The sequence below is a fragment of the Nicotiana tomentosiformis genome, chromosome 4 (assembly GCF_000390325.3).
Source record: "Nicotiana tomentosiformis chromosome 4, ASM39032v3, whole genome shotgun sequence".
Classification (NCBI taxonomy): Eukaryota; Viridiplantae; Streptophyta; class Magnoliopsida; order Solanales; family Solanaceae; genus Nicotiana; species Nicotiana tomentosiformis.
In genome coordinates, this window is record NC_090815.1 from 45,168,597 (window position 1) to 45,188,443 (window position 19,847).

Here is a 19,847-nt window from a genome sequence, read left to right on the forward strand (position 1 = left end):
CAGTAGGGTTATCTCTTATGTGAAGGCTCGGCATATGGTCGAGAAGGGGCGTCTATCTTATTTGGCTTATGTCCGCGATTCTAGTGCGGAGGTTCCTTCCATAGATTCGGTGCCAGTGGTTCGTGAGTTTCCAGAGGTGTTTCCTGCAGACTTGCCGGGGATGCCACCCAACAGGGATATTGATTTCTGCATTGATTTGGCTCCGGGCACTTAGCCTATTTCCATTCCGCCATATCGCATGGCCCCGCCAGAGTTGAAAGAATTGAAGGAGCAGTTGCAGGATTTGCTTGATAAGGGCTTCATTAGACCTAGTGTCTCACCCTGGGGTGCACCTGTGTTGTTTGTGAAGAAGAAAGACGGATTGATAGGATGTGTATAGATTATCGACAGTTGAACAAAGTCACCATCAAGAACAAATATCCATTGCCGAGGATTGATGATTGATTTAAGATATGACTACCATCAGTTGAGGATTAGGGCATCCGATTTTCCTAAGATAACTTTTCGGACTCGGTATGGGCATTATGCGTTTCTAGTGATGTCATTTGGGCTGACAAATGCCCCAGCAGCATTCATAGATTTGATGAACCGGGTGTTTAAACCCTACTTGGATTCCTTTGTGGTTGTGTTTATTGATGATATCTTGATCTACTCCCACAGTCGAGAGGAGCATGAGCAGCACCTTCGGATTGTTCTTCAGACTCTGAAAGACAACCAGTTATATGCTAAGTTCTCAAAATGCGAGTTTTGGTTGAGTTCAGTTGCTTTCTTGGGTCACGTTGTATCAGCAGAGGGTATTCAAGTGGATCCTAAGAAGATTGAGGCAGTCCAGAACTGTCCTAGACCCACATCAGCTACAGAGATCCGTAGTTTCCTGGGTTTGGCGGGCTATTACCGTCGATTTGTGGAGGGGTTTTTATCCATAGCAGCCCCGTTGACCAGATTGACCCAGAAGGGTGCCCCGTTCAGGTGGTCAGACGAGTGTGAAGTGAACTTTCAGAAGCTCAAGACAGCTTTGACTACGGCACCGATATTGGTGTTATCCACAGGTTCAGGATCTTATACAGTATATTGTGACGCATCTCGTATTAGTTTGGGAGCGGTATTGATGCAGGGTGGCAAGGTTATTGCATATGCTTCACGGCAGCTGAAGGTTCACGAGAAGGATTACCCTGTTCATGATCTAGAGCTGGCAGTCATTGTTCACGCACTGAAGATTTGGAGGCATTATCTTTAAGGGCATGCCATGTGAGGTATTCACCAATCATCAGATCTTGCAGTGTTTGTTCAAGCAGAAGGAACTCAATTTGAGGTAGAGGAGGTGGCTGGAGCTATTGAAAGACTATGATATCACCATATTGTATCATCCCGGGAAGGCCAACATGGTGGCCGAAGCTTTGAGTAGAAAGTCAGTCAGTATGGGTAGCCTTGCATATATTCCGGTTGGTGAGAGACCGCTTGCATTGAATGTTCAGGCTTTGGCCAACCAGTTCGTGAGGTTAGATGTTTCTGAGCCCAGCAGTGTTCTAGCTTGTACAGTTGCTCGGTCTTCTTTGTTTGAGCGCATTAGAGATCGGAAGGATGATGATCCTCATTTACTTGTCCTTAGAGACACAGTGCGGCACAGGGGTGCCAACCAGGTTACTGTTGGAGATGACGGAGTTTTGAGGATGCAGGGTCGTATTTGTGTTCCTAATGTGGATGGATTTCATGAGTTGATTCTTGAAGAGTCCCACAGTTCTCGGTATTCTATTCATCCAGGCACCACCAAGATGTATCAGGACTTGAGACAGCATTATTGGTAGAGGCGAATGAAGAAGGACATAGTTGCCTATGTAGCTCGGTGCCTAAATTGCCAGCAGGTAAAGTGTGAGCATCAGAGACCTGGTGGTTTACTTCAGAGGTTAGAAATTCCTTAGTGGAAGTGGGAGCGTATCACTATGGATTTTGTTGTTGGACTCCCATAGACTCAGAGGAAGTTCAATGCAGTTTGGGTCATTATGGACAGGCTGACTAAGTCAATGCATTTCATTCCTGTGGTAGTTACCTATTCCTCGGAGCGGTTGGCAGAGATTTATATTCGTGAGATAGTCCGTCTTCACGGTGTGCCCGTGTCTATCATTTCTGATCGAGGTATGCAGTTTACCTCGCACTTTTGGAGGGCAGTTCAACGTGAGTTGGGTACGCGGGTTGAGTTGAGCACATCATTTCATCCTCAGACGGACAAGCAGTCCGAGTGTACTATTCAGATCTTGGAGGATATGCTTTGCGCCTATGTTATTGACTTTAGAGGTTCCTGGGATCAGTTTTTGTCGTTAGCAGAGTTTGCCTTCAATAACAGCTACCAGTCGAGCATTCAGATGGCTCCCTATGAGGCATTATATGGTAGAGGGTGTAGGTCTCCAGTTGGGTGGTTTGAGCCGGGGGAGGCTCGGTTATTGGGTACATATTTAGTACAGGATGCCTTGGATAAGGTCAAGATTATTCAGGATCGACTTCGCACAGCTCAGTCTAGGCAGAAGAGTTATGCTGACCGTAGAGTTCGTGATGTTGCACTCATGGTCGGAGAGAGAGTGTTACTTCGGGTATCACCCATGAAGGGTGTAATGAGGTTCGGAAAGAAGGGCAAGTTGAGCCCTAGGTATATCGGACCTTTTGAGATTCTGGATAGAGTGGGAGAGGTGGCTTACAGGCTTGCGTTGCCACCTAGTTTATCAGTTGTTCATCTGATATTCCATGTGTCCATGCTTCGAAAGTATCACGACGATCCGTCCCATATGTTAGATTTCAGCTCTGTCCAGTTGGACAAGGATTTGACTTACGAGGAGGAGCCGGTGGCAATTCTAGCCCGGCAAGTTCGCCAGTTGAGATCAAAGAGCTACCCTTCAGTTCGAGTGCAGTTGAGAGGTCAGCCTATTGAGGCAGCTACTTGGGAGTCCGAGTCCGATATGCAGAGTAGATATCCTCACCTTTTCACCAGCCCAGGTATTTATTTCTATGTCCGTTCGAGGATGAATGATTGTTTTAGAGGTGGAGAATGTGATGACCAAAAGGTCATTTTATGTTTTAGAACTCTAATCTGCGCTCTTAAGCCTTAAAAATCTCATTTTTACCCTTCTCGATTTGCGTGCGCAGTCCGGGCAGGTTTCCGGAAAGCTTTTATGTTGAAAATTAATGAAAATAAGAATTTATGCCTTAAAAGTTGATTTTAGTCAACTTCGGTCAACATTTTTGTAAATGGGCCCGGATCCGTGTTTTGACGGTCCCGGTGGGTCCGTATCGAATTATGGGACCTGGGCGAATGCCCGAAATCGAATTCTGAAATCCCTAGCTCAAGTTATGAATTTTTGATGAAAATTAAAAGTTTGAAAATTTATTGTTTTTAAGAATTGATTGATGTTTGGCATTGTTAGTACCGGGTCCGTATTCTGGTTCCGGAGACTGGTACAGGTTCATTATGATATTTAAGACTTGTATGTGAAATTTGTTGAGAAACGGAATTGATTTGACATGATTCGGACGTCCAGTTGAGAAAATAGAAATTTTAAAGTGCTCTTGAGAATTTCATTTGATTTGGTGCTAAATTCGTAGTTCTAGGTGTTATTTTGGCAATTCGATCGCGCGAGCAAGTTCGTATGATATTTTTAGATTTGTGTGCATGTTTGGTTTGGAGCCCCGAGGGCTCGGGTGAGTTTCGGATAGGCCACGAGATGTTTTGGACTTTGGAAATCTGGTATTTTGCTGGAGCAGGTGTTCTGGCATGTCCTTCTTCGCGTTTGCGAAGGTACTCTCGCGAACGCGAAGAGTAAACTGGGAAGCTGAAGATTTCTTCTTCGCTAACGCGAAGGCTTGGTCATGAACGCGAAGCGATAGGGGCGTTACCCTTCGCGAACGTGACAAGCCCATCGCGAACGCATAGTGTTAGGCATTGGGGAGGGGGAGTCAGCCGTTCCTTCATCGCGAACGCGAAGGCCAGGGGGATCGTAACCATCGCGAATGCGAGCTGGGTCTCACGAACACGTAGGCTTGGCAGCCAGTACACTTCGTTAACGCGACAGTGCTCTCGCGAACGCGATGAACACTGTCGCCCAGCACTTAACAGAATCCAAAAACGGGATTTTAGCCAAAATTTCATTTTCTCAAAAACCAAACGGTGATAGGCGATTTTTCAAGAGCCATTTCTTCCCCAAATTGTTGGTAAGTGATTCTAAATGATTTTCTTTCAATTACCCATTACATTTCTTGAATTTTCAACCTAAAATCTAGAGTTTTCATGGTAGAATTAGGGGTTAGGGTAGAAACTAGGGATTTCGGGAATTTGGGGATTTAGACCTCAATTTAAGGTCGGATTCCAAAACTAATTACATATTCCAGCTCGGGGGTGAATGGGTAAAAGGATTTTGGTCCGAACCTCGGGTTTTGACCAAGCAGGCCCGGGGTCAATTTTTTTGACTTTTTGGAGGAAAATTTGGGAAATTTAATTTATGAAAAATAATTGATTCCTTTAGTAATATTTGATATTATTGAGTCATTTTTGAATAGATACGAGTGGTTTGGAGGTGAATTCCAAAGGAAAAGCTGTGATTGAGAATTAAGTGGCCTTCAGAGCGAGGTAAGTATCGTGTCTAACTTTGGCTTGAGGGAATAGGTATTATGTGTTCATTTGCTACGTGTTTAGTTGTTAAATACGATGTATAGATGAGGTGACGAGCATCTATGTGTCGTTGTCGAGTTATAGCGTGCGAGTGAAATTCTATTCTTGTCTATTTTGTAGCCTTAAATTCTACTATCCATGCTTAGCGGGTAATTTGAAATGTTGGGTGACTTATATCTGGTTTCACTGAGATTTGGTAACTTTCGATTATTGATTCCAGGTCGAGATTACATTGTGCTATTGATTATGGGTAAAATACTGGTTCCTTTGTGATACTCTTATCTATCCGTTGTTATTGATTTTGTGATTGGTGAGGAGGAGTGTAAAGCACGAAGGGTGGTGTCATGCATTTATTATTTATATTGTGAGGAAGAGTGTAAAGCACGAAGGGTGATGCCGTGCATGCATTATTTATATTGTGAGGAAGAGTGTAAAGCACGAAGGGTGATGCCGTGTATGCATTATTTATATTGTGAGGAAGAGTGAAAAGCACGAAGGGTGATGCTGTGCCGTTCTATTTATTTATTTGGTGAGGTTGAGAGTAAAAGCACGAAGGGTGATGCCGTGCAGTTTTCCTTTGCTGTTTTAATTGCTCAATTCGTTTAAGGATTTTCTGTTTAATTCTGTCTTTTCATTATTCTCACTCTTTATGTTGTATTTCCCCACTGTATGTCCCCTTCCCATTATTTATGCATTATTGCTTTATTTACTGTTGTTGCCACTAGCATGATTATACTGTTCAGGTTATATGTGGGTGTCTTGTCCTAGCCTCGTCACTACTTCGCCGAGGTTAGGCTCGACACTTACCAGTACATGGGATCGATTGTACTGATGCTACACTCTGCACTTTCTATGCAGATTTTGATACCGGCTCAGGTTGATCGAGATTTGCTACTGGTCCACTGTCCGAAGACTCAAAGTAGATCTGTCGGCATTCACAGATCTTGAAGTCCCCGTCTATCTTTTATGTCCTACTGTTTTCTTTCATTCAGACAGTTGTATTTCTTTCAGAGTATTACTTGCAGTAAATTCTAGAATGCTCGTGAATTATGACTCCAGATCTGGGTGGTAGTAATTAATATAGTTTTATGATATTCCGCACTTATTATATTTCATCTTAGTTAATTATTGTTATTTACTGAATGAAAATAAGGAACTGGTTTAACGATTTTTCTAACGTTGGCTTGCCTACCAAGTAAAATGTTAGGCGCCATCACGGTCCAGTCGGTGGGAAATTTCGGGTCGTGACATAATGACATAGAACATTCCAAGTTCCGTTCGCAACCCACTACGAAAACTCGGTCCTTAACCACACAATGGACTCGGAATTCTTAGGCACTACACTTTAATTATTGAACCCACTAGGATCGCTTATTGAGAGTCACCCACTCTGACCTGGTCCTGAGTATAACCAAACTCCATCGCGCTGCTAGAATATGAACACCCTATCAAAGAAGCAACCGACTGAATTTTTTTTCTTGTACATTACATCCACAAGAAGCATAAACTATGAGTCTTCCCTAAACCTGCACCTGAATCGATAAGGCGAAGTATAACACACATTCATCAAGTTCCTCGTTCGAATTACTCCTGATATTTCCTTTTTCTTAGTCATAAATAATCCACCAATGCATTGATAACCAGAAACCGCACAAGCAGACAACCATGCGATCCAATCATAGACGGTGGATCTCCCCCACTTAGCTTTAAGCTACCATCGCATAATGTAGAGCCTATAATGATTCCTCCTTCTCAATTACCATGATCCCGTACTGTTAACCCGCCAAATTTCTCGAAATCTTTTGTTAAGCCTTTCATGAACATTCTGAAAAATCTGTCACAATTACATATTCGACCTCATATCGAGTCACAAGTAGTATTCTTCGCAGAAGCTTCATCAACATCACACAACCGCTAACCTGCTCACATGAGATAACCCACCTGTGAAATTCCTTAACGACATCTTCCAACGACGCTGCACTGGGTACAACTACCAAGAGTTCAATAAACCCTTCTGAGCCCATGCTCGTCCACCAGCCGTAGATGTTTGTTCCTTCCCCGTTGACATCAACTGAAAGTGCAACCATACCTTCTAAACTCAAAGCCATGTTGCATCCGAAACGATAATCAAATCTTCACACCCTTCTTCTTTTCAAGCAACCCTTCCTGCCATATTTAATATTTCTTCGTATAGTAACCATCATTCCAAATAAAATCCGTAGACCAAATCACCTTCCATCACGATTCCCAAACCGTTTCACACCTCTCAAGGCACACAGCTATCCCACCACAGATTCCATATGCTGATCTTCCACTCTACTCCGGTTAGACCATCTCCTTTAACCAACTTCTCAACCTCTGCTTTTCATACTTAACATGCTAGTACTTCAACCACCGCGAAACACTTCCCGCCATGTCCTTCTTCATACTTCGCTGCTCAAATGTTGAGTCAAATCAAAAATCCATCTCTGCAGCACCTGAACCAATAAATTGTTACCGCCTCTAAGCCTCTTCGAAGATCATCTTTCTCGATAAATCAACATTAGAAATACCAATTCGATTCCGAACCGCTGCACACCGCTATCTCTACCAATCGCCCCTCAGGCACCATTTCACAACACCCTACCCCGAAGGCAAAATCAAAGGAGACCATAACACCGGTGAATCATAATGTGGTCAAATAAGGATGACGACACCACATCACAATGAAAATTCCACCACGCTCGAAAATACCAAGTCTCGTTACTCCATCTACCAAAACCTGAACATTCATAGCCCTATTGCCTTTCATTTGCTGGAATTAAACGCTGAACCTCTAAATCACGCACTGAGATATCCTCCCTTTGAGTCATTCACTGCCTCGACACATAACCAAGCACCTTACCATTACACCATAATTGTGCGATAACAACGCATAAAACATCGTAGGAAATCGTGCACAGTATCGAAACCATAGGAAGTATAAATACTGAACTGAAATAATAGAATATCCTACCTCAAGGCGACGATAATAGCCTGCCCGAAAACGCCGGGTAAAACATCCTGCACCACGTCTGTGGTACCCATACACTCCTGGATGTCTAATTGCCAACAAGCACTTCACGTCGCATAAGATTGAGTAGGAAGGAAATAAAGGCACAAGCCTCAATGGAATCAAACCGCATAATGAGGAAATCAAGAAGGGAAGTGCTACTAACAGCCCTGTAGCCTCTCGAAGATAAGTACAGACGGCTTCGTACCGATCCGCAAGACTCTACTAGACTTGCTCATGACTCGTGAGACCTAAGTGAACCTAATACTCTAATACCAAGCTGTCACGACCCAAAATCCACTATAGGTTGTGATGACGCCTAACACCGCCGTCAGGCAAGCCAACAATGATTTATCAATTTTAAGTACTCATTTTAGTATTTTGAAATCATAATTTTCCTTAATTGAACGAAATAAAATAGAATTTATAGAGTAAATAAAAATATTTAAACGAACCACAATAATGAATAACCTGAAGGAACCCCCAAAACCCGGTGTCACAAGTGCATGAGCCTTTTTCTAAGAAGTACAATAATAATACATCATCTGTCCAGAATGTAAATAAGACAGGATAAAATAGTTAGTACGATGGAGACTTAGTGGACTGCGATGCATAATCTGGGTTGCAGCTCATATAAAGTCTCCTCAACAGATGCGCCTGTGCGCCAAGATGATCTCTAAATGAACCTCTCAGATCCTGCACATTTAGTGCAGAAGTGCAGTATGAGTACGTAAATTAACGCGTACCCACTAAGTATCTAGCCTAACTCCAGAGAAGTAGTGACGAGGGGTCTACATCGACACTTACTAGAGGTCCAAATAAATAATATGATAAATTCATAACAGATATGAAGTGTACAACTATAATGAAGTAAATCTGTAATCCCATAGTTTATTTTTCCAATTTGTTCCCTTTAAAGCATAAATTTTCTCAAACTTGTATTCTTCCTTAATATCTCAGAACATGCCAAGTGTGAATACAAAATAAATAGGAAATACTATAAAAGGCCGGACATCAGTGGAAAGATTAGCTCATAAATATATGGGCTACTAGCGATATAACGCACGATACTGCCGAGGTCGTTCGGCACGATCCAGAATAACGTGTACACTGTCGAGGGACGTGCGGCGCGATCCATAGATGCATCTATATACTGCCGAGGTGTTTAGCCCGATCCACAAGAAAAGGAAGGAAGTTACCGAATTACGAGGCACATATTTACAATATAGCACATGAGCACAAAATGAATTTAATATTTACCATTTCTCAAATAACTCGTCCACAACTCAAAGTGTTAACGCTTAGCCTAGTGTATATATATTTACTTCTAAATCAATTTCAATTATAACTTCAATTAATTAAGCCACCAGAATGAGTTCAAGTAATTCAAGTATTTCAAGATACGATCCTAAGTCTACCCGGACATTAACATGCTTTGGCTACGTATGGAATCTCGTCACCTCGTGCGTACGTAGCACCCACAACTAGTAGCACATAACAATAAATATCACCTAGGGGGTAGTTTCCCCCTCACAAGGTTAGACATGAGACTTACCTCGTTCCGAAGTTCCATAACCGACTCCAAAGCCTCTCTAAGACTTCAAGCCGATGCCCGTCAATCCAAAACTAGTCAAACAATGTGCAAACCAGTCAAAATATACTCGAATACCCATAATTAAACAATTCAAACAATTCCCAACTCCGCTCTAAAAGTCAATAAAGTCGACCCTCGGTCCTACGTATCCACATTCCAAATATATTCGAAGATAAACTATACCCATCGTACCATAAACTCAAATATATAATTATACTTGACTCCATGTCCGATTTCGTGGTCAAGATCTAAAAATACCAAATTTTTAGGTTTTCTACCAAAATCCTAAATTTTTCTTAAATTTTCCTCCTTAAATCAACATATAAACCTTACATTAAGCTCACTACAAGTGGAAAATTACTTACCTTGCGTTACATAATGAAAACTCCTCAAAATCGCCCAAGAACCGAGCTCTAAAAATCCTAAATGAAAATGACGAAATGACCAATTTTGATCCCCTTATGTTATGCCTAGTTTTCGCTTCTGCAGACATATTTGCGCATTAGCGGCCTCGCTTTTGCGAGCCAAAATGCGCATCTGCGGAGTACACTTCCCAGCTGAGACCTCGCATCTGCGGAAGTATTTTTGCTTCTAAGCAGGCGCTTCTGCGATGGCCAATCGTGCATCTGCGGACCAGCCGCTTTTGCATCTTCATTCTCGTTTCTGCGATTCCGCAAGTGCGTGAATTTCTTTGCACCTGCTGCCACTGCCTTGGCCCTTCCCATTCCGATTCTGTGAGCTCGACCTTGCTTCTGCAATGTTGCTTCTACGACCAAGACACCGCAGAAGCGATCACACCAGCTGCTGCCCAACTCTAGCATTTCTCAAGTCCAAAATATCAATCCGTTAACCCATCCGGAATTCACGAGGCCCTCGAAACCTTAACCAAATATACCTACACGTCCCAAAATACAATACGAACTTAGTCAAAGCCTTAAACCTCGTCAAACAACATCAAAAGTCATGAATTGTGCCTCAAATCAAATTATAAATTTCCAAATTTCCAAATTCTATATCTTATGCCGAAATGTATCAAATCAAGCTGGAATGACTTCAAATTTCATACACGAGTCATAAATGACATAATGAAGCTATTCCAAGGCTCGCAACCCCAAACATACATCGATAATATTAATATCCACTTCAAGTCAAACTTAAAAATTTCTTAAATTTTTAAAATACCAACCTTCCATAATAAGTGCCGAAACGCTCTCGGGTGATCCGATACTCAACCCGAATATACGTCCAAGTCCAAAATCATCATACGAACCTATTGGACTAGTCTTAAATCATCATATGACTTTGAGCACCGATATACCACCATCTTTGTTAGCACGAAGTCCGATCACGCCCGATCGGCTAGGCCATCTCCCCATGAACAATGTGGTTTGACATGTGATGCGAAAGAAAGTTGTTACCAAGAGTAGTACCACTATGTGCGCAACATAGCGTCTGATCTCCACCCGATCAGCTAGGCCGCCTTCCCACATATGTCGTGTGGGTTGACTTTTCCAATCCACAATTGTTACCAGTTTTATCCCAATTAAGGGGAATAATATCACAATTTCTCCAATATTTCAATTTCATCCCAAATAAGGGGAATAATCACAATCCACCCCTACACCGGCACGTGTAGTTTCAGGTGTGGGCCTTATGGCCCACCCTTCCTTGGTTTTGCTAATGGTGCTCCCAAAAATATTTTTGATTTGATTTGCACAGAGATAACATAAATTCAATTGTACTCACTTCAACATCTTTCACATTGTATAAATTCTCATTAATATTTCCAGTCATTCACGACGATAATATTTTCTTGGCTCATTTGGCCATTCACAAGAGTCTTTATTCCTGACACGATGGCCATATTTCATATTCCACACTTTCACCTCTTTCAATTTCAAAGATCACCATCAAATATCAACATATAGAATATTTCAGAAATCATATATTTCAAATCCATTTGTAATGGGAACTTTAAACATAAATGATTTCTTCCCAAAGAATGGGGCATACCAACCAGCAATAGAAACACACATATAAAACACACATACCAACCAAAACTCGAATCACACAAAATATATTTATAAAGCAAAGCATTAGTTAAAGCAGCCACTTATGGGCATTAATTGAGTACAAAAGCTCTTAGACAATTCTATTTTCAAAGTCATCGAATGAGGGTCAAAATTCTCCATTAGCATTCAATGTGGCTCAACTGTAAGTTTACACACACCAGTAGTTTCAAAATTTGGCTAACTCCCTAAATTTCCAAAAACTTAGCTAGAGTCTCCCTTGTAACTGGGCCTATCCACCTGTCAGAGTAACACCAAAACAACTCCTAGTAACACATCCACAACCCTATAAAGCACCACAATGTATATATCAATAACACTAATCTCAGTATTACAAGCAATTCATTATCAAAATGATATCTGGACAGGAACTGCATATTTTTAAATCATAACACCTAGAAAGTACCTTTCAAATCACAATCATTTGACTATACACTCAAGTGAGAATATTTTATTTCCTTAACACTCTTGGCCCTTAAGGTCGCCTCCTCGGCTTACAGACTTCGTCATAACACATTTACGAAGGCAATCACAACTCTAGGTCTTATCTAACAAGGATGGCAAGTAGATACCCCTCATAATTAAATTATCCATTAACTTCACCTTATTAGACATAGAAATACCAGGTACACGAAGAACAATAATAGGGAAACATCATACTCATAGTTTGGCCTATTTCCTTCAAAATTTCATAAGGCCTAATGTGACCACACATATTTTACCTTTATTAAGAATTCACATAGCATCCTCATGGAGAAAATACAATCCTCAAATACGTAGCCTACTCCGATACCATGAAACCTTGAATTTATTTGCGAAGTTTTACGGGAATTTACACTTAAATATTTCGAAATTTTCCAGGGTGTTATATAATCTATATTAGGTTATTTCAAAGAAAACTATGTGAAGGGAAAAAGAATGGTGAAATCCAAGATATAGTTGCCCACTCTATTTTCATAGCATTTACTATGGGTAAGATTGATGAATCACTTCACATAAGAGAATTTTTATCCGAAAGACTAAATAATTTCGGGTTTCTCTACTTAAAAAACTTCTCTGGAATTCTACTTGTGAAATAATTAGATATGGATATTCAGGAATTTTGGGTTTTTATGGAAGATCCAACCCTCCTAGGTTTTAATGCATTTTATCCCTCAGATGTTGCTACTTGTTTTATCTAATGTTTCTTGATACATTGGATAATATGAAAGGGCATTGGAAATTCTTACTTTTTTGTCTAATTGTTTATGCAACTCTAAGATTAAGTTTGTGTTCATACTTTTTGGGATGTCGAGGACGGTTCACATAAGCATCAGGCTTTCTTTGCAAGACAATATGTTAAATTTGGAATCATAGTACCAACCGATTGCGTAAATAATTCATACTTATTTCATATCTTGTAGCACAGGGTCATTTGCAACACTATTCCTCAAACGATAAACAATAAAATGATGGGTTTTTGACATGTCTAAGCCTGTTGTACTGTTGTACAGGTGCGCTTGACTACAGTCAAATATTCATTCGTATTAATCAATTATAAGTATTACAAAGTTCAAAGAACTAAATACATTTTTGTTCAATGAGAGGAAACTAAGTTGACTTTAGCCAAACACCAGAGTGTAATTGAGAAAATAAATTTCCCTAATCAACAACTAAATGAAGTATTTAAAGATTACTATCTAAATGTTGTTTCGGGCAGATAGATAGAAGTAAAATATTGCTAGTTACTTCCATGAGAAAGAACAGATAATGCTGTAGGACTGCTAACATTCTCCACAGTCCCAACGTGTGTTTTTCCAGTTAGCATATCTATAGCAATTTGAGCTACTTCTGCGAACCAGTCATCCTCTGGAAGCACACTGCACATTGAATTTCTTTTTATCAGTTTTAGTTCTATGCATCACGGAGTAAGAAATGACATCACCTAAAAGGGTAATTAAAAATAACTATATATAACAATAATAATTGGAACAAATGGTAAATAACCTGTTATAAAAGGTTAAATTACACAATGGTATAAAATCTTTCGCATTGTAAGTGCTCTTTACTTAAATTCTTTTTTATTACTCTCTCTGTCCCAATTTATGTGACAACGTTTGACTGGACTTCGGAGTTTAAGAAAGGAAGATATTTGAAACTTGCGGTCAAAATAAGCTATAGATATTTGTGTTGTTATAAATTCTCATCAAGGTAAAGTGAGAAGTTTCAAGTTAAATTATTTGTAAATATAGAAATGTGTTACTATTCTTCTTGGGACTAACTAAAAAGGAAATAGTGTCACATAAATTAGGATGGTGGGAGCAGTAACTAATGACTGTGAAATAAGCTTTGTTTTATTTGCTATGGTTTACCTGTAAGGGTCAATTTTGGTTGCAGCAACTGCTTCAATGGCTTTGCCTATAATGTTTTTGATTACTTGCTGAAGATTTCGAGACAAGTAGCGCCCTTGTGAAGCAAAGAGAATCACAAACTCCATATCTAAATAAAACTGCAGTGGAAAATGGTGTTTCGGTTCTCAAGAATACAAGGTACTACTACGTAATAAATTTGTGCATTTACAAAACGACAACAGAATTTGAGAGAAAATGAAAAGAGAAATATTTATAGAGATGGGTGAAAATAAATAATCTGACAAAAAAGGCAACCTGGTGCACAAAGCATCCCGCATTCACGCAGGATCCGAGGAAGGGCCGCACCCCAAGGGGTGTGAGACAACCTACCCTAACACACGCATTAGTAGCTGTTTTCATAGTTTGAACCTGTGGCCTATAGGTCACAAAAAGACAACTTTACCGTTGCTCCAAGGTTCCCCTTCAAAATAAATTATTTCACAAAAAAAGAACAAACCTGTTGAAGCCCAAGAGGACCTAAAGGCGTTGGCCCTTGCTCAATCTCTTCCCAAAAGGTTTGATCTTCAGAAAGCCATAGGATAATAGTTTCAGTGAGTCTCATCAAAAGAATAGTAGCAAATCTTTCTCTTCCCACAAACATGTCCGATGCTATGCCAGCAATTCTAGTCAACCTCCCAAACAGTTCCTGATATACTGGAGATGGAAACCACTCTATCTCTTCTGGATTTCTATCCATATTTATGTACATATCTGGACTCAAACGAACACCACCATCTTCCAAGAAAATGAGATCAAGTGCATGTTGCCTACAAAAGCTGTCACGTAACTGATCAACTAGACGCTGGAGTCTTCGCTTTAGTTCTCTCTGCTCTACAAGACGAGATTGCCTATCTGTACTCTGTTTAGATGTATCATCTGCCTTATTAGGTTGTTGTGAAGATGAAAGCTTGGCGACTGCACGAGGGATTAGCTCGTCCGCTAGCAATAATGCATTGGCTAGTAAAGCAATCTGTTCAGATTCTGTCTCAGCCATCCTTACAATTCTATTTACGGATTCTTCAAGATTCTCATTCTCCACTGAACTAGGCAATGCTTTTATTAACATACTTATGTATGCATTAAACACTTGCATTACACCTTCCAAAGCTTGCTCAGACAACTGTAAGCTTTCAAGAGTACTAATGTCCTCGCATAGTTCCTGACAGAATGATCAAGAAGGAGCTTCAAAATATTACATCCTTTAGAAAGATCACTGAAGAGTGTATTTTTGATTCCATGTATTTTTGCATTATCCGTGTATTCGATACGATTCCGTATCACTTCACTTCTGCACTTCTTGTGCAGATTGACATTGGTACCCACGTAGTCCCGAGAGGAACATAGCAGCTACCACTCCGTGATTCGTGGTAGAGCTGCATTCCTTTCGTAGACCCTTGAGTAATTTTCTATTTCTTTGCATTGTTTCTTCTCATTTCGGACAGTGTTGTATTTATTTCAAACCTTGTATTTAGCTGGATTTAGACGCTCATGTACTTGTGACACCAAAGGTCTTTGGATATTTTTATTATGTCATCGGTCAGTTATTAGATATTTATTACTTTCCTTTTTATATTATCTATTATGTTGGCTTGCCTGGCATTCGGTGTTAGGCGCCATCACGATCCCGCGATGGGGATTTCAGATCGTGACAAAAATAAAGAGGAAAATTGTTCTTGTATGAAGAAAATACAAGGACAGAAAAAACATAAATTGTGGAGTTTTCTTGTTGGAAAGAGAAAGTTTCTTCCTATTTTTTGTGATCTTTTTTATTGTTTTAAAATATTTTGTGTCTTTGTTTGTAAAAACTATCCAACATATAATAATATTGAAAATAACTTACTCCATTTGATTTTGAACTCCTAAATTTTAGGAAAGGTTTTTGATTTTATAATTTTATCCAATACAAAATATATTTTTAATCGGTAAAAAAGGCAAATCACATTTCGCTAAGAGCATTTGTGCTTTTAGTATAATATAGATTATGTATAAATATACATATGACATACATAAATATACATATAATATACTATATGCATAATCAGTATATATGTTTTGTTTATTTGGGCTACCACCTGTAATTATGAGAATGAAAATAATTATCACAGTTATCACACCATCCACAGGAAAAAAAACAAGAATTGGGAATATATGAGAAACAAAGCTAAATGCAAGAGGTGGTTATTGGTGATAAATGAATCACCTGAACCATTGTGTTGAATCTATGAGCACTGCTTGAGAGCTTTGGCTGGGAGGCAATGACACCAGCAAGAGATGAAGTTCCTAGAGAACGGGAGCCGATTGGTGGATAAGTTAACGACCAATCATCATCAGCAGCAATTGCAGCAGTGCACTGCTCAATCCTCTTTATATTGGCAACCAGTGCTTGCTCAACACAGGGCCTAAAGATTTTCAAGAGAACCGGTGAAAGGGCCAACCCACGAGCTTCGAGCAAAGAGCAGTGCCCGAGACTTATGTGAACACTCTCAGCAACAGGTCTTAAGCATCCTGATGCTGCTGGTGAAGCTATCACATGTCTCTTAATTAAACGAGCAAATTTCTCAGTCTGGTTGACAGCCCAAGTTACTAGCTCAGATGAATAACAAGGTTCATCATCAAATAAGGTCAAGGAATCACTTGTGGCCTGTGCAATGGTCGAGAATACAAGCTGTGAAAGAGCAGCACTATATGCTACCGCATGTGAAGTACCTGAAGGCCGAAGACCCTGCATATTACCTTGTAATTTCTGCTGGTGAGAACTTAACATCAAGGTATGAGCATGAGGCCCATCACCTAGACGTTTTAGAGCTTGCACCGCCGAGCGAAGCTCAGCAGCACTGACTGAAGACTGGAAAGCAGCTTCTGCTAATTGTGCTGCTAATTTTTGCTTATGTTCAGTGATAGCTTTCTGCAATGATAATAACACTGATGGAGTCAATGTCTGTTTACTACGAGAATCCTTCGCCATATGTTCACCTTCATCCAGCACATCCAAAGCTTCATCCACTCTCCTCTCAGCAAGCAGCACTTCAAGCTTCTCTATAAATTGTCCTAACCAACTCTCAGAATTGGCGGCATCTCTGTCACCAAAATTAAAACTATCATCTTGCGTCAAACACTCAGAGCTAGACAGAGAATCAACATTAATTCCTTCAGCTAAACCATGAACAATTGCAGCTCGAGTAGATAAGAGATTTCTCAAGGCAATAAGTTGTCCTTCAAGATTGGAGATTTCCCTTGATGTGCTGCATATATAAAACGTATAAGAAACTTCTGCAAGTGATGCACCAATAGCCTAGATACACTGCAAAAGGATGATATTGGTTGTTTCAGCAGCAGATGAATATTTTACTAGTAATTATAGTTCATTAGGCAGTCACTAAGATAACAACAACAACAAACCTAGTGCAGTCCTCAAAGTGGGGTATGGGGAAGGTAGTGTGTACACAGACCTTACCCCTACCTTGTGAAGGTAGAGAGGAAGTATTCAATAAGATGAAAACTGAAAAACCAAATAAACTTTATGCTTACTGGTATTTATTCGGAACAAAAAATGTTGCAACTTCACAGGCAAAACCTTGCCATATGGAATCAACAGGAATAATGAATGCACCTTTACGACAAAGTTCAGTTCTGGGCAGAGATATGTGAATAGCTTCCAGTAAAGCTCAATGAACATCTAGCTAAGGCTGTGAGGTTCACTGCAAGCAACACTCTAAATTCTTTTTGCAATATAAGAGATTTACTCTAGGGCAAGTCTAGTTTTCATAGTAGATAATATGTGAACAGATCTTCAAGCTCTAAGAATATCTAGCTATGGATCGATATCTCAATTCTTTTTGCAATATTAATTCCAAGACAAGTCTAGTTGTTTTTGGTCCTTTACTCCTTTGAGTTCGAAACTCTGATTTTATTTGCAGGACAAGATCATTCACAATTTAGTGGCAAAAAATATGGATTGGAGATAGTGGCTCATGCATGCGTACTGACAATCTTCAAACGCATTCACTTAGTTAAACAGGAAATAAAAATGATCTGTCATTTACACTCTAAGTTCATTTTATCCTTTTAATCAGCTCCTTTTAATCAGTTGCTCACCTGTTTCTAAAAGATTATCTTAGTTTGACTTGACACAAATTTTAATAAAGAATGGAAGACTTTTTAGATATGTGATCTTAAATAAGCCATAACATTTGTGTGATCATAAAACTTTTGAAACTTGTGGTCTGAAACCATATATAACATTTGTGTAGCTATAAATGCTTTGACAATCCTTTTGAAATTGGCTAATAATTTTAATAATCACATTTAATCATTCTATGGGCACTTGGGCAGAGCCATATGTATAACTTACAACTGTTTGCAGCTCCGAGTTGTAAAGTACTATACTAGGTACTAACTTTGAAATACTATGCCAGAGTTTGCTTACCGTATGAAAGCAGCGTAATTTGCATAAACACTTTTCCGCATTTCCTCTGCGGAAGCCTTCCTCAATTCTACAAGGTAATGACATAAATGCCTTATTTCCTGTAAAAATTCCAACGAATTTCTTTACATTGTACATTTCTTTTCAGCAAAATAAAGCTACTAGTTTATATAGGTTGAGGACTAGCGTAGTCAATATTTGACTACGAAATAAATAAATAAATAAATAAAGCATGCAAATTCTCAACCAAGCATATGAATAATCGTAGCTTCACTTTTCAACAAAAATATGTCAACATATTTCATACTAATAAGAAATAGACTAAGCACATCACTGAAACTTCAAAATAGAAACACTCCTAGAAACGAAATAAACTTTCTCTTTCAGACTGTGATCAACAATTGAAAATTCTAATTTCCTATAACAATCACGTTATATTTGCTAAGAAATCCATCTCCCTATCATATTTAACAAGAACAGACCGATGGCTTACGTGTCTGGTAACAATAAAAAATAAATAACAGAGATTGAAAACTTGTATCTTTGGACGCCAAACAAAGCAAACTTAAAAGGGCAATGCACTTTGTGACGGGAAATAAAAGCTAATCCACATGTACACAACCCACTGTTCAGTAAGGTATGGATGAAAAGAAAGAAAAAATCGTTTCCTTTTTTAGTGAAGCTTAAGTCGTCTTATCTTTATGTGCATTGTTTTTATTTAAGACAGCCAGTCAACTAAGGGAAGGATCTCAAGTCCGAGTAGAAAGCTAATCCTTTATGAGAAGCCTCTATAAAGCCTATATTGCGAAGAGCTGGATAGAGAGAAAATAGTTCCTCTCCCTGATAGTAGCCTCTATTCCTTGATTACTCCGCAAGTTAAAAAAGGGTTTCTAATGCTTTTTTGAAGCCAAATAAGGGCATAAACGAGCTTGGCCCCTTTTTTGGCAATGTTTTTTCCAAGCAAGATGCACTTCTTATCGGCTTTCATCTTAATTAAGTAGAGATAGAAGAAATTATTGATAAGGAGTTCAATGGAAAATTTTTGGTGCATCTATTAAGTACACCTATAAGAGGATGAAACTATTTATGATTATGTCATTAGATTAGTCAACTAATTTGAATTCGCTAAGCTAAGCCTCCAAGTGTACTCCGTAGAAATATTCTCTACTCCAAAAGCGCGAGCTCTATTTTCAGGGCTCGAATCCCGGGAGAAATTCATATCACATAATTGGTATGAATAAGCGTGCATGAATATGCATGGGCATATAATAATGCAGAGAGGCTAATTAATTACCTTTTCGCTCATGTGACGGCATCGATTGGTAACATAAGAATCAGGATCAAAACCAGAACCTTTAAATACTTTGAGTTTATCGCTAAGTGATAGATCTTTCTCCTCAAAATCTATTGAATCTCCTATGCTTGACGAGAATGAACCTCCATCCATCTTTGTCTCCCTCTCTCTGTATTTTTTTGCGAATCACACACATGAAAAAGAAAAGAAAATAAAAAGCGAGATTGATTAATTTAAGAGGTCGCCTTATCACTGGATCACGATAGACTAGCTCTTAATTACCTTCTTTTAGCCTTTTTTTTGTTTTAACAGGGAAAGACCTATTTTTATGCTATCAAATATGATTTTTGTATGAGTGAGAATAAGGGTAAAAGCCACTGGCTTGAGAATAA

The 19,847-nt window shown here is 39.4% G+C and overlaps 1 protein-coding gene across 2 annotated transcripts; it reads right to left on the reverse strand.

The window, feature by feature from the left end:
* Positions 1-12,852: 12,852 nt before the first annotated feature.
* Positions 12,853-19,847, reverse strand: LOC104113059 (exocyst complex component EXO84A-like). 2 transcript variants are annotated; one of them, XM_009623144.3, is made up of 7 exons: positions 19,738-19,843; positions 19,456-19,624; positions 18,165-18,262; positions 15,939-16,980; positions 14,196-14,897; positions 13,700-13,836; positions 12,853-13,207 (listed from the first exon to the last, which is right to left on the reverse strand). In XM_009623144.3, the coding sequence occupies exons 2-7, from the start codon at positions 19,606-19,608 to the stop codon at positions 13,069-13,071; spliced, it is 2,271 nt and encodes a 756-aa protein (XP_009621439.1). In that variant the 5' UTR covers positions 19,609-19,624; positions 19,738-19,843; the 3' UTR covers positions 12,853-13,068. The 2 variants fall into 2 exon arrangements, 1 of the variants encoding a protein (XP_009621439.1); XR_011415377.1 differs by lacking the exon at positions 12,853-13,207 and adding an exon at positions 13,994-14,114 and having other exon boundaries at positions 13,713-13,836; positions 19,456-19,847.